The 14,689-nt window shown below is 40.7% G+C and overlaps 1 protein-coding gene across 1 annotated transcript in view; it reads left to right on the forward strand.

The window, feature by feature from the left end:
* Positions 1-1,074: 1,074 nt before the first annotated feature.
* Positions 1,075-14,689, forward strand: part of SEMA3A (semaphorin 3A) — a gene marked incomplete at both ends in the record, with an annotated part of 169,519 nt that continues 155,904 nt past the window's right edge. Inside the window, 2 exons of the mRNA XM_084268648.1 lie at positions 1,075-1,096; positions 1,818-2,015. Of these exons, the coding sequence (XP_084124774.1) occupies positions 1,075-1,096; positions 1,818-2,015 (220 nt within the window). The remainder of the gene's footprint in view (positions 1,097-1,817; positions 2,016-14,689) is intronic.

The raw sequence follows: 14,689 nt of genomic DNA on the forward strand, positions 1-14,689 counted from the left end.
GAAGCAGAAGAATTTGTTAAGGAGGAGTGTAGAAAAGCCCCTTCTTTTCCACTGGTGTGTGAATATTAAGCAGTGAAGGTAGCAATGACAGTATTTTAGCCCTTGCCTTTACCATAGCACGAAGTCTTGTTCTGCATCAGTCTACATTTTAATTAGAACCATAGTGACACCCGCATTTTCAACTATGAACTTCAGTTTCAAAGTTAAGACTGTTTCTTAGATGCTGGTTTACTAGCTATGCCTGAACATCTGAACACAGAAAAGAGAAACTGTGTTCCGTAAAATTCGGACAATAGTGTGATCACCGTCAGCAGGACTAGATAACTGTTTTTTAACCTGCAGTAAAGAATGCTAAAAGGAGGGAAGAGATAAGCACTCCCAGACTCTTTTTTTGCCTCAAAAAGTACAGAACAAAATGAACTAGGGTCACCACACTTCTTTGATGATGCCAACGTTTTGTGAAGGTCGATTGCCAACATTTCTGTCAATATTGCATTAGGAAGGCAATACAGGGTACATATCTGTGTAAGACATTACATTCCAAAATGAGAATCAAACTGATATTCAACACACCGCGGAACATTAAATAAACCGTCACTCACTAGAAAGGGGTTGTTAAGACGTGTGGGAGGGGAGAGCTTAAGTTTGCTTATATGTTTGTATTTACAGCTCCTTAACATTTAGAAGACCTCTGGGGATTGCGTGTGTCCTTTTGTTTAAACAAACAAACAGGAATCATTATCTAGTTCCATTGCATTGTAAGATTGTAATAATCACACAGCCCTAGAAATTGGAAGGTTTGAAACGTTTTTAACTTATAAGAACACTTCAGAGAATACTCCAGTGTAATTTATAAGCCCCTCTAGACCTGTACATGTCTTGAACTGATTGTTGAAGTGGGCTTTACTAGGAATTTCTTTTGCTGAATTGGAGTAGTGCAGGAGGTGGGGAGGGCGGGAGGGTTAGCGCAACCTTCCCTAACAAGGCTTTAAAAGCTTCAGTGGGTAAAGTTATGCTGATGGAAGACTTTGTTAGTTGTTTTTTAACTGGGAGCAACCAGAAGAGGCTTACATTATGGGCAGGAGATGTTATTTATGTGGGTAGCAACACTGTGGGCTGTGTTGGGCTGTTGTTTTTAAAGGGGGACGTACGTCTTTTAATTAGAACCGTAAAATGAAATTAAAAAAAAAAAAAGCCAAACCCGACAACCTGGACAATGACATAAAATAGCTCGTGAAATTTACAGCTCCGCGCCTTCCCCAGCTCGGCGGAGGTTTCTGTTCCCTCTAATCTCCTCCGCGACGTGTTTTTTCTCTCTTTTCCTTTTTTTTTTTTTTTTTTTTTTCCCCCGCATGTGGTGTGACAGCAGGGGAGGGGGGGTCGAGCTTTCCTGCGCTCCCATTGTCAGCCGCTCCCGGGAGCGCGGGGAGAACCGGTGTCCCCCGTGCCTCCATGTGCGCGGGGAGCGCAGGGCTGCCGCCGCGCCGCGCCCGCCCCTGCCGCCCGGGACCCGCCCGCCGCGCGGGGAGCGGGGCGCCGGCCAGCCCCGGCCAGCCCCGGCCCGGCCCCGGCCCCGGCCCCTGCCCCCGACCCGCGCCGCCGCCCGCATCATGCCGCCCCCCCGCCCGCACGCCACTCGCGCCCGGGGGCTGCCTCCTTTTCCGGCCCGCGGCGTGTGCGTGAGAGGGGCTTGAAGTTGCCCCGGCGGCGGCGGCGGCGAGGCGGGGGGCCGGGGCGGCTGGCGGCGGCGGCGGGGCGCGGCGGGGCGCGGCGGGGCGCGGAGCCCACCCCCATCACCTGTTACCTCCGCTCCCCAGGTTGCCTGAAGTTCCCCGGCGGCGCCCGGCAGGACGGGGAGCGCCGCGGCTCCGGCTCGCAGGGACCCTACAGTGGCTGCTGCAGCATGGGCTGGCTCAGGGGGATTGCCTTGCTTTCCTTGGGAGTATTACTAGCAGGAAGAGTGAACTGCCAGCATGTGAAGAATAATGTGCCAAGGCTCAAATTATCTTATAAAGGTAAGTCTGTTGTTCTCTCTTATTCTCGGTTTTCCTCAAAACCTCTCCTCCTTGCCCCGTCGCTCCCCCCTCTCCCCACCTTCCTCCCTGGTTTGCCTTATCTTCCAAAGGGGGAAAATGGCATTAGGAATTTCAGGGGGGAAAAAAAAGAAACCCACGACTTAAAAAGCCACTCCGGGGTACGGTCAGCACCACGCAGTTTAAACACAGACAAAGAAGAGTTAGTTGCGTTTGCAGACAGGGACTCCGGATCGTGCCGATCCATGGAAGAGTATTTTTCAGTCTCGTGCTATTTCATCGGACTTTACTCTTCAAGACGATGAGACGTGTTTAGCCACCCAGCTAATCTCTCCCGTGCTGGGCATGTAGCGCAACCACAATACCACAGATCTGTTTCAAACAGCGTGGAATAGATAAAGATTTATATTTTCCTTATTTTAGGCATGAAGTGGTTAATTCTCGAGTCATGAATATTCAGTTTGTACAAATCTGACAATCAGATGCCTAACATAAGCAGTAGATGGTGGGTTTGCCAAGAAACTATAAACTGAAAGGAACAGATCAGTCCAGAAAGGGAGGAAAGGACTGTTCTGCACTGGAAAATGCTGCCTATGGATGTTTAAGTGCAGTGCAATTTATTTGAACTGGGTTTGCTTTCGGTGTAGTCTGATGTATTTCATTAGAGATCACAGGGAAGGTGTAACTGAAGAAAGAGAGCTGTGAGATTACGTTTGCATTCGAAATTGTGTAACGCTACTCACATTGCAGTTGTCAGTAATTAACTTTTGTATAACACTGCCAGTATCAAAGGAGGACTCTGAAGTAGGCAGTCTTTTCTTTATCAGCATAGTTCCTCTCTGAGTGCATCTTCAGAAGAATTCGCCAAACCTGGAGAACGTGCAACTGGGAAAAAAGTTTAAAATGAAAGAGCTGGGGAGTATTATTTCTAACAGGGAGATCTATACGTCTATGTCTATGTAAGTGTCTCTCTGAAGAGCTGCCTTCTCATAATTCTCTGATTATTGAAGGCTGAGAGAAGGAGCAGCAGCTATGGTTCTGAAAGAAGGCAGGAAAAGTAACACGCTGCTTCTGCAGAGAAAAAAAAGCGAACATGTGTGTGCATGCCTGGTCATAGATGTCAATCTCAGTTTACAGTATAGTGTCAATGCATCTCTTGCCAGTAGAAATGTGTTTTCCAATTTATTTAATTTTTTTTTTTTTTTCATCTTTCTGGTGCTGCAAAAGAGCGTGGGGAAAGTCCTCTCTGATACAAGGCAGATGTCATTTTCACAGTCCAGATGAAAAAAAAAAAAAAATTAAACACCTGCAAAACTTGGATGCACTGTATGAAATAAACGCATGTGCAGGGGTTTGTTACAGAACACATATATGCATATTTGTGTGTGTTTAAACTTGAAAAGGTATGTATGAGAAGAACAGTTTAAGAGGTTCGAATCTGTTCAGTTTTCATAAGAAAAGCCATTTGTATTTAACAAAAAAAATTGATTATTTTGAATAATGGAGTCTGCAGAAAGCTTCTATCATAACTACATGTCATGTAAAAAAAACCTCATTAAAAACCTCTTAATCGCTTCCAAACTTTCAGAATCATACCAAAACTCAGATTAGTATACAGAAGCATAAATGCTATAAAAATATCCTGTAAAGTGGTTTAATGGCTAATTAATTATTGTTTATTATTTTTCACCCTTTTAAAGTTTATTGATGACTCAAACCTGTCATCCCTGCTCATACTGCCTAAATACATGACAACTTATTGCAAAGGATGCCCAAATCTGAATGATATTGCATCTCTTTCTTTCTTTTTTTCTTTTTTTTTTTTTTTGGTTTATTTTCTTTTCCCTCCCCCCACTGGTACTGTATCTATATACAGTTTAGCAGCATTTTGCTACTCTGCTGATTGGTTCTTTTCCAGTTCTGTTCTTGCTGTGAGAAAAGATCTCATTTTCATTTTTTTAAGTACATCAGAGATCAGATTTTAATATACAGTCAATCCTACAGGAGCAAAACAGGAAACCGAAAGGAACATTGAAACTGCTCTTATAATTGGCGGATCATTGTAAAAAGAAAATGCAAATGCTCAGCAACTCTATTTCCTATCTAGCAAAAGAAAGTAAACACGTAGTTAATTCAAAGCAAGTGAAAGTCTGAAATCATATAGGAATTCACACTCTGGCCTTCAATTCATATGCATACTTAATCACATATTTGACTTAAAACATGTGTAACCCTAAAAATCAGATCAGACTACTCACATGCTTAACATTAAGTACTGGTGTAAATGCCTGGCCAGGTCAAGAGGAGCGTGTTGCCTGTGCTTCTGCATTGATCCCTAAGGATGGGGATATCATTATTAGTCAGAGAAAAGTAAGCATTATCAGGTGGTGCTTTCCCAGACAAATTTTGCTTCCAGCACAGTATTCTGTGCACAGATCAATGTAAACACCTTGTGTAGGAGCAGCCTCAAGAGCTGTAGGTATTGAAAATATTTCTTTTAGGCACGAACTGAATACCTTGTATGCTAATCTGTATCTCTCAGGGTATTCTTCTATATGACTACGTGATACTACATGATTCACCTCTATTCAAACTGCTGGCAATTAAGAAAAGAAACTACCCAGTTAGTTACCCATTCCGCTTCTCCACGAAGAGCTGTCGTTGAGTAAACTAAATTCATGATATTGAAAACAAAATCGTACAGGAGGAAAAGAATGACCCGAGTGATTTCTCTTTCAGTGGCAGACATTGTGCTTTCTTTTAACATGCCCGCTTGTTTTTTTGCCTAAACAAATACCTTGGAGCTAATTGTTGGTGCTTTATTTCAAAAGAAAAGCAAGGATGTACTTTAAACTTCTTGTTTTCCTGGACTAATTAGATGTCAAACATTGTTAAAAAGCTCAGGGATTTGCTTTAAAAGTGAGCGAAACAAGTCATGAAGGGTTAAATCCCTGCCAACCTTGATTTCCTATGGTCACTTGTTTTCAAAGGTCCAGTATTAGCTCTGCCATTTCCCAGGTTGCTGGACAGAAGTTTCGGTGAACTCCTGTTCTTGCTTCCTCTTGACTTCTTGTCACTCAGTCTTGCAGAAGATTAGAAGCATTCTACAGGGAATGTTGAGGATAGTAAGAGGAAGGGAAAGTGTATAAATGCACATACTAGGACCACATCTGTGGTCTGGAAAGGTTCTTTCTGTTTCTTGTAAAGCTGAGTTCTGGTTATTTGGTTTACATCACCTTGATTTTGGTGGCATATTAAAGAAATTTGATGAGAACCCTAGGGAAATACTTGTCCAGCTGAAAGCTGTGGTGAAACTCCTGTTCAGTAGCATCATCAGGGTTTTGCTCTGTACATTTTAAAGTTTCCAAGCCTTTTCATCTTAGTGCATGGATTGGGAAGGTTTTGCACAGATGATATTTATATCGTTATTTCAGTCAGAGGGAATTAATATGATTAAAGGCCTGATCCAAAGTTCACTGAAGTCACAAAGTTCTGGATCATAGCCTGAATGTGGTAAAACCAGCTGTAAAACTGAAAGCTCAGTTGAGTCCTTCAACCTCTGAGCTCCTCTTTCTGCGTTCTTTAAAGACTTTGTGTCCTTAATCTACAGTAACAAGAATTATCATTATCGATATGTCAAAAGTAAAGGAATCTTTCCTTAAAGAATGTAAGAGGGGATTGTTGTTTTTTCCTGTTTTGTTTTTTAGTTTGATGGGTCTTTTTTTTAATCTCACTGGCTTCAACTTCAGTGTCAGTTTTAAGTCTCTATAATGTGTCACTAGGTCACATTCTGTTCAGGAAACTTCTATCGAGTGCAGAGTTCTCAGAAATATGGTGGTCAAGTTGAGCGTGCAAAGTTTAAAACAATAAATATAGTCTTAACTCCAGATGGATTTCTTGAATCGTTTATTGTTTCCTATTTTCTTTTGCTGTCCTCTGTATGGGGAGGTAAGGGCACAAACAGAGATGGAACTAGCTACAGTAACCTTTAAATATAAACATATAAGCTCAAAGAGAGAGTTTCCATTAATGATTCCTTGATTTACAGAGTTTTCCTAAGGCAACCCCAATTTTTTTTCTCCACATGAATAAATCTTCCGAACCCGACTTTCTCAAATCCATCTGTCGTGTCCTATTTGTCTATTGAAAATTACTAAATGCTGTAAGTATGTTTTGTAAGAGTGCATGTGTGGTTCTCCTTTGTTATTGTTGCTCAATTGGATACATATTACTTGAGAATAAGTAACTGGAAAAGCATTGCACACAGATTTAGCTCTTATTACTCCCTGGCTCCAATTCAAGCCATATTAAAAATAAGTGTTTTCTTTAAAGGTGCAGTGATAGTGAGAACTGCTCCTTCCTTTATGTGCAGCTGATTTATGGTTTCATAGGATGGATTTTTATAGAGATGAAATGCTGGCCCTAGCGAAAGCAATGGCAAAGCTGTCCATTTCAATCAGCCCAACATGCCATGATGAGGAAGGAATGGCATTGCACTGAATTACCTGTATGTGCACTAGTGTAAATATGATACCTGGTTTGTAGTTTGTTGACCCAGTCTGGCGGTAGTTGATGGGCCTGCCTGTGGGTTTGATTGTGGTTTTTCCTTTCCATCAAACTCTATAACTCATGATTCAATACCTCCACAAATATTGGAAAAGCAGGACAAAGTTGAAGAAGGAAATGGGGAGGCAAATACTGGCAAGGGAGCCTGTCTCTCTTGAGCTGGGACCAGTATTTAAAGTTTGTCTCAGATTTCAAGGTATCTGCTTAAAAAAAAAAAAAAAAAAACTTGCTTAAACTGCATTGTGAGAGCACTGTCTGAGGGAAAAGCCTCTATAACATGCCTGAAAAGGAGAAACAGGCAGCCCAGACTTAGGAAGAAGACTGTGAAGGAAGACAAACTGGTGATGTTTGCAGTAGGCATGGGCTTGCAACACTCTTCAGCTTACACTGTTCCCAACAACATCTCTGCCTGTCTCCAGCAGTCTCAGACCTCACAGTTCATCCAGTGGAGGAGGCTGAGAGGCTGGCCACAGCCTCTTCAGCCTATTTTTTGCCCTGAAATGATGAGTACTTCAGCTAAGTTCTGTATGTCAGTCTTTCTAACCTTGGTTGAGTGAGGTGTTCATGAGCTGGAGGACTGTCAGGGGAGACAGTAGAACCACCCTGCCTGCCTCTGACAAGCCCCACAGGCTGACAGGAGAGAGAAGCTGATGAAGTGCCTAAACTAAGATCTTGCCTATATAGGGAAATTTTCAGCTAGCTAATTAAGGCCTGAGACAGGCAGTGTAATTGGAACAAGGAGGGTGAAAACCTAGCCCAACATTTTCATTTTGTGTTTCCAACTTTCCCATTTAATTCCATGGAAAAAGTGGTTTCTGAATTACAGAGCTTCCATTTTCTGAGAAGCCGGAGTTCCCTATAATTATTTGTGTTGTAGTTTGTAAATGACTGAATTATTCATGGAAGGTGCAGTATTGACAGCAATGGAAACTCTACTCTTGCTGTGGGCAAGGTGGGCAGCACTTATTTTTACTGTTTGTTGCGGCATCTTTAAAACTTTGACCTAGCAAGTATTTTAAATATCAGTAGTTTCGCTGAGCTCAATGGATCTACTGATATGTGAAGCCTGCCTTGAAATTTACTTCCGTGGTTGAAGTTTTTTGATCAGGACTGAAGTGCCTATCTGTTTGCTGAGGGTTTATTCAGGTGTGTATTTATTCCATAAGGTTTAGCAAAACACTTTTTAAAATAAGAAACATGGACTTTGCAGGTTGCTACAATGTAAATGGGTTATTTATGATAATCTCTCCTGTGTGTGCATCTGTATATAGAGAAAGCATTTACATGAAGTTGCACCTAAGAAGAAACCACTGAATTATTTGTATTTTTAACCCTTTCTTTTCGCTTGGAAATATTTTTGACTTTTTATTTAGTGCATTGCTACACTCTGATCTTTTTAATTATTTTTTGTTTCTTTGTTTGTTTGCCTAATCCCTGATTCTGCATATGGCCTTTAATGACCACAGCTGCTATTAGAGACATCTTTCTTGTTTACTTCCTCTGGCCCACAGGCTTTTGTCTCTCATGTGCACACCTGGAACACTGCAACGGGAGCACAAGCAATGCAAAGCTGAGACAATATTTTGAACATTTTCTACGTCATCTGGTGCCTGACTTGACCCTAGTTCAATCTGAAGCAAAATGACATCCTTACCTGAGGCAGTGCCTAAGTGACTGAGAAGAAAACAAATTCTTCTCAGTGGTGTCAATGGTTGTGACATTTTCCAGTTGTTTGAAAGTTAAAAAGGGTAAAATTGTCTTCAGGCTCCCACAAGCTTTTTTTTAAGTAGAAGTGTGGGGTGGACCCTGACAACTTTGTGTTGAAATTTTAAATGGAAGTTCAGTAGCTGGTCCTAGTGCTCTTGTTAATTAAGGTTACATGTGAAAGTTGCTGCTGGTGGTGTGCTGGTGGGCGATTCAGCGAATTCCTTCCCTTGCAGGATTAAAGCTCCCTTCAGGAATGTCTGCAAGTTCACGGTCCTCCCACATACGGCCTTCATATAGGTTAGCTGCTCTCTTCCAGGAACAGCTGTGGATAGTGAGAATAACTGTGGGGATAGTACTTTTACTTGACTTTTCCTATTTTTTTTTCCAAGAGGGATAGTGCCCCAATGTACGAGAAAGAAAAGGATGGCCACAGCTGTTGAGAGCATCAGAAATCTTAAGAGGGCTGGAGCCTTTCTCCTGCACCACAGGAGATTCTCTGTGGTGTCTTTCTCTTTCCTTTTGACTGACATAGTCAGCCACATTCGCCTCTTTTCACTGTCCATGGAAGGAGAGGTACCTCCAGAGAGCTAATCTGGGGTTAGGCCGGCTGAATGAGACTTTAAGGGTGCTCATTGCTTTTCAGTGACTGTAAAAGGAATTAAGCTCCTTGTTCATTCATTTAGTTTCTTTCTCTCCGGAAAGGTATCAAAAGAAGGTACCAATTAAATGTGGTGGAAGAGCCTACGCTGTATTCAGATATCAAAGCACCCTAATTTAAGAAACTGTCTCTGCCCTAAGTGAGTATTTAAAACTGCGTAAAAGTCCAATTGATTAAACTTTTGTATGCCCTCAGTGCCTGTGATCCTGAGGTCGCTTGTGTCTCTATCTAAATTTGCATCAAACTTCCAGCTATAGCAAGAAATGGATGGTACCACCAAATTCTTCACATTCTTAAAACAATTACCTAATTTACATCTCACATTTCCCATGTCTCTCCTCCTTAATAAGCTCATCCCAAATCCAGTGACACATGCTGGAAGTGACTGTCTGGGGCTGCAGAGCTTTACTAATTTAATAGCTTAATCATTCAGAGCTTTCAATAAGCTGTCCCCTGATCAGCTCTGTTATTTTCTGAATGTTTCTGCATGTTAGAAGAAAAATGTATCTAAGACTCATTTTTGTATTGTGTAGTTTGCAAATAAAAAGGCGTCTGCATATGTGCAACTCAGAAGACAGGTGCCTTGACCCTGATTTTCCTCTTTTTCAGCTGAACTATTTCAATAGTGAGATCAGGAGGAAACCTAATTTAGGATCATTTCTAAAAATTCTAATTAGACTTACAGTTTGTTCCTTGAGCTAGGCAAATCTCCAGAAATCCCTAAAACGTGTGAGCACCAGTCTACTCTGTGTCACATCTAGTTTTTATCCTTTGCTGTTTGATAGCCAAGCACAGTAAAGTCAGAAGTTTTTGCCATTCTTCTAATGTTTAAAAGTTGTTTGACATTTGTTGGGCCGCCTGCTTATCTCTCCAGCTGGATGTTGCAGAAACTTTAGAAGTGAGCAGTCAAATAAAATTCTCATCTTTTATAAATATTTTCGTGCAAAGTTGGATCTTGCAGGGAACAATCTGAGGAATGAAGTAGATATTTGCTTTCATCTAACTTGTGGAAGGAGGAAAAAGAAAGCTCTGCTTTAGTCTCCACTCTAATGAAGCAAAGCTCATGTTGGTTCTGACGGCCCCTCTTGGCTCCTTTTGAAATTCCAGCCTTGTGTGAGAAAAGGACACAAAAAAGCTCTGTGAGATAATTTAAAGGATTTGGAGCTGCCTTTCAAGGGGGAGGGGTTGGTGGCCTTTTCTAGAAGCAACAGATAAATACAGCTCACAAGCATCCAAAAGAGCTGCAGAGAGTGCAGGGTACAGCTTTCATCACCATCTGACACTGCAGTGGCAACAGCTATCCTTTGCTAGATGCAGATCCCATGCCTGGTCAAGGCATAGAGTGAGGTCTTGAAAGATTAAGTGAAGGTTTCAGGGTGTTAATATTACTTTTACTTACGTCATGGGTTTCCCAGTGCAACCTTTCTATTTTTGCATGAATGTATAGTCTGAAATGGTTCTAACTCCCGATGAAGTGTTTTTGCTCAAGACACAACATGTCAGTGTTGAGTTGTTGCTCTGTAGTATCTGTAGGCCAATGTGGTCTCATTCCCATCATGCCAGGTCCTGTACAAGGTCTCCATTCTGCTAGGCCCATGTAGTAAATGCTGGTTCCTGTCAAGTGACAGGAGGCATAAGGACAACAGAAATGATGGGGAGCTGGGAAAGAAAACTTTGTATTCCATGTTGCTTTTTTTCCTGAAATTCCCTTCTAATTCAGTAGAAGAATGGCTGTATTCTTGCTCTGATGGCCTGTCAGACAACAATATAAATGCATTCCTGAGCTACCTCCAAATTACATGGTCAGGAAATGGCTTTATTTCTAAATTACTGTTCTTCCAGGATGTGTCAGAGTCAATCCACCAAGAAAAAGTGTATGATCAGATGTACAGGAGGGTATGATAACATTTTCAAAGAGGTCTTGTTGGCAGTTATCTGAAATGTCCTAACCATCAGCAAAGCAGCATTTGCAGGATGTTGGCTGTGTGGTTATCAGCAGGGTAATCATCCTTCTGTATTGCTGTTCTAACTATGTATCCTCAGTCGTTTGTACTCCAGCCATAAACACTGACCTCCAACAGATAGGCAAGGAAGATGTACAGATTTGTCAAATTTGAAAGAAAATTCCACATAGCTCTTTTTAAAGGACTGCTATGAAATAAAGTAGTAACAGCAACAGCAGCAGCAACCACAACAACCATAATTAGAACTATTTTTATTACTACTACTACTAATAATGTCTTGAAATTTTTGTTTTTCTCTGCAGCCTGGGCTATTGAGATCAAGATTAACAGATTTCTAATGCTGTTTTTTCAGATTTTGTTTCCCATCTGTGATGGACCTGTAATCTACTGGGTATGCTACTTCCTTTTCTGGCATCCCTTTATAGTTTTGTGTCTTTCATCCATTCTTTTAACACCCACTGCGTCTCACACTCTTTACTGGGCATCAGTCATGCAAATTACAAAAGTTTTGTTATCCTCACCTACAAATGGAGGTTGTAGGTTAACAGAAACCCTGCACCACAGCTGATGATACACAGGAAGTCTGTACTGTAATGGGAATTAAAGAAAGTACCATAAATGTGAAATCCTATTAATTCTTTGGCTCTTCTGTGTCAGATTTTTCACCTGTAAAGCAGTATTAAGTGATCTCATGAAGACTTGCTCGAGGTCAGAGACTTGCTATGCTTATTCAGAGCTGTATCCTACTCTCAGAATAATCCCATTAATGTGTGTACTCAAAGTTCAATCAGAATTTATTTTTGATCAACATACAAAGGCCTTACAGGTACTTTGAAGTGATTATAATAATTATATTCACAGCTGTTGACATGAAACACATGCCTATTATCCAGAAAGCATATCTAATTTAATTCAAGTTGGATATACCAGATGGTTGTATATAGGAACCCTTCACAATGTTTTTTGGAGTATCCACTTCTATTTCACACTAAATACACTGTGAAGGGGATTACAGATGACTTTGGAGAAGAACCTTTGTATTCAGTCTTTGCAATACTGTCTACCAAAGTATGTGAGAACTTGCAAAATCTTGGCTTATTTCTCTAAATTTGAGTAAGGCTACTCTCTTTCTTTCTCCCCCATCTCCACCCCGCACACCCCCCCCCCCCCCCCAATTATAGCTGATACTCATATTTTAACTTTAAGATGTTAAAGTAACATCTTTCTAGTGCTTATCAGACAAAACTAAAACCACTTTCTCCCCTTTCTACCCGGCATGACTGTACCTTATGATGCCAATGGTGTTTAATACTCCTCTGCCATTACATGCATTTGTGTTTTCCTTCCCAACAGATTCAGGATATTAAACTTCTGTTCTTGCACACAGCCCTTTTTCTGACTTTTCCATACCCAAAATGCTTCCCAACCTTCTTCAAGACAAGTGCAGCTTTTCTCAGCCAGTTGGGGAAATACCCAGTAATCAGTTCAGTCAGTTATAATTACCTATCATTTGTGACTTGCTCACTGGAAAACTGTTGCTTGACAGCCCTAGTTCAAACCTAATAATGAGGATTAACTGCTATAATAAATTCAGAAGAGGCATTCTACATCTCTGTAAGATTCACATACTCATTCCTAACATAAGTAACAAAGCACCTGTTCCCCTCATCAGCCTGGGCTTTGTGAAAACAAAATTGGTTGTTCATATATTCTACATACCTTAAATGCGGCATTTAAATATTACCTTCAGTAAATTAACTCAAGGAATTTTTTTTTGCTTTGCTTTCATACTTCCTCATGCCACTTAGATGATGTAATGCTTGTTTTGAATAACATTCTTTTCTCATAATAAAGTACCAGTTTTCATGCCATTAATTAGAAAATACAGAGCAAATGCAAGATTTTGTGTGATTTTGGTGTGGTGTTGAACTTCAGGCACAAGTTTGTAGTTTAACTTGATGTCTTGCTTGACCATGTGCTACATAGTTTTCTGACAGTTTTGTTGGTGATAGAAGAGCTAAGTCCAATTTTTAAGGCTGGAAACGACCAGCAGAGACTAACATAAAAGGTTCTGTTTACTGAAGAAACTTTTTCATTTGTCTTCAAAGACAGCAGTATGAAGTCTCGTGTGTATTATTATTCTATATTAGGAATTTTAAACTATCACCAATTATTCTGGTGTAAATCAAGTGTAACTTCATTAAATGACTGTGACTGCAGTGATGCATGTGAGAAGGGAATTAGACTACGGATACTGCTAATTGACATTGCACCAAAGGGACTGAGGACAAGACTGAGCAATGCAACTTCTAGTATTTTAGAACAATTTCCACAGCTGAGGCCATAAATGACATTTGTGAGGACATTTCTCATAACTACCACTCTCTTAAAAACTTTTTCTATCAGCATGTGGGGATATGACAAACGCTGAATTTTGTTTCACTGTAGGTTCACCCCGATTACTATGCATAGAAACTATTTTACTTTATGCCAGACATATGGAAGTGATCAGTGTATGTAAATTACATGACGAGAGGTGAAATACAGCTTTTTAGACTAGGAAATGTGTACTTGTTTCTCGCTATAAGACATTGAAACCACCCCAGAAAAGGAGACTTTCAGTATTAAGACAAGTTTTCCTTTAAAAATACAACTGGCGAGTGGGTAGAATAGCACTGATTTTTGATAATGATCATGAAAACACAATGTTGTCCTGAGCTGAACTGCACAGTCAGATCTCTTGGACACTGGGGTGCAAGAGGCAATAGCCTGCATGTGCGGGGCCAGACTGTGAACCTGTTCTGCACAGAGGTGAACTGCTCTGGGACCCACTTATGAGTGAGCATATACTATGGGCAAGTACTCTGCAGTGCAAGTCAAGTTTCTTCAAACACAGGGTTTAACAGGCAGGGCCAGCTTAACTGTCTGCTAAAAAAATCGTTTTCCTCCCCTGATGTCATGGTGTGTCCCGGTGTGATGATTTGAACCTACTCTAAAAGTCAGGGGTTTTGAGGGACTGAGTTATTTTGTTGGGCTCTGAGTGACTGAGGACAAAGCAAGAGCTTAAGTCAGCTTTGCTTTGCAAAACTGTTGTCCCCCATCTGGTCTCGAAGAAATCAATACTTATTTTGTGACAAAAATGCATTCAGTATCCTACTAAAATTTTCCATTGCAAGATTATTTTATTTATATATACACACACACATATATAGACATATATATTTAATTTTTTTAAAAAAATATTTTAATATTTGGTATTGCAGAGTAAGAAACTAATCTAGAGTCTGGCAGGGCTTTTTTCTAAGGCATTGTCATATCTTTCATTCTGAGTTGAAAAATGGACAGATCACTGGGTTTCATAAATGTGCAGAGAAGCTGTCAAAGCTCCTATTTGCATATGAATGGTCATCTGAGGTAGGAAGGGAGATATGTAAATAATTCTCTAGCTAGCTCCTGGCAAAGATCATTGCATTTCAAAGTGCTGTGAAAAGCAGCACCATAAAACTTTAACCTATTCACAGGTAGGGAAACTCCCATGCCTTAAATAGATTTGCTGTAATAATGACCGCTTTGGGAAAAAGGGAATCTTAAAAAGCAGTATCAGGTCTCCCACTACTGTACATTTTCTGCTTCTTTAAATATTTCAAAAAAGATTAAGCTAAAAAAGCCACCCTCCCTCCGCGTGTCCCATCACCTCTCCCCCCAAAAAAAAGAATTTAAAAAAAAATTAAAAAATTAAAAAGCCCCACTAGGTCGAAGCT

The sequence above is a fragment of the Gallinula chloropus genome (genome assembly GCF_964237585.1).
Source record: "Gallinula chloropus genome assembly, chromosome: 1".
Taxonomy (NCBI): Eukaryota; Metazoa; Chordata; class Aves; order Gruiformes; family Rallidae; genus Gallinula; species Gallinula chloropus.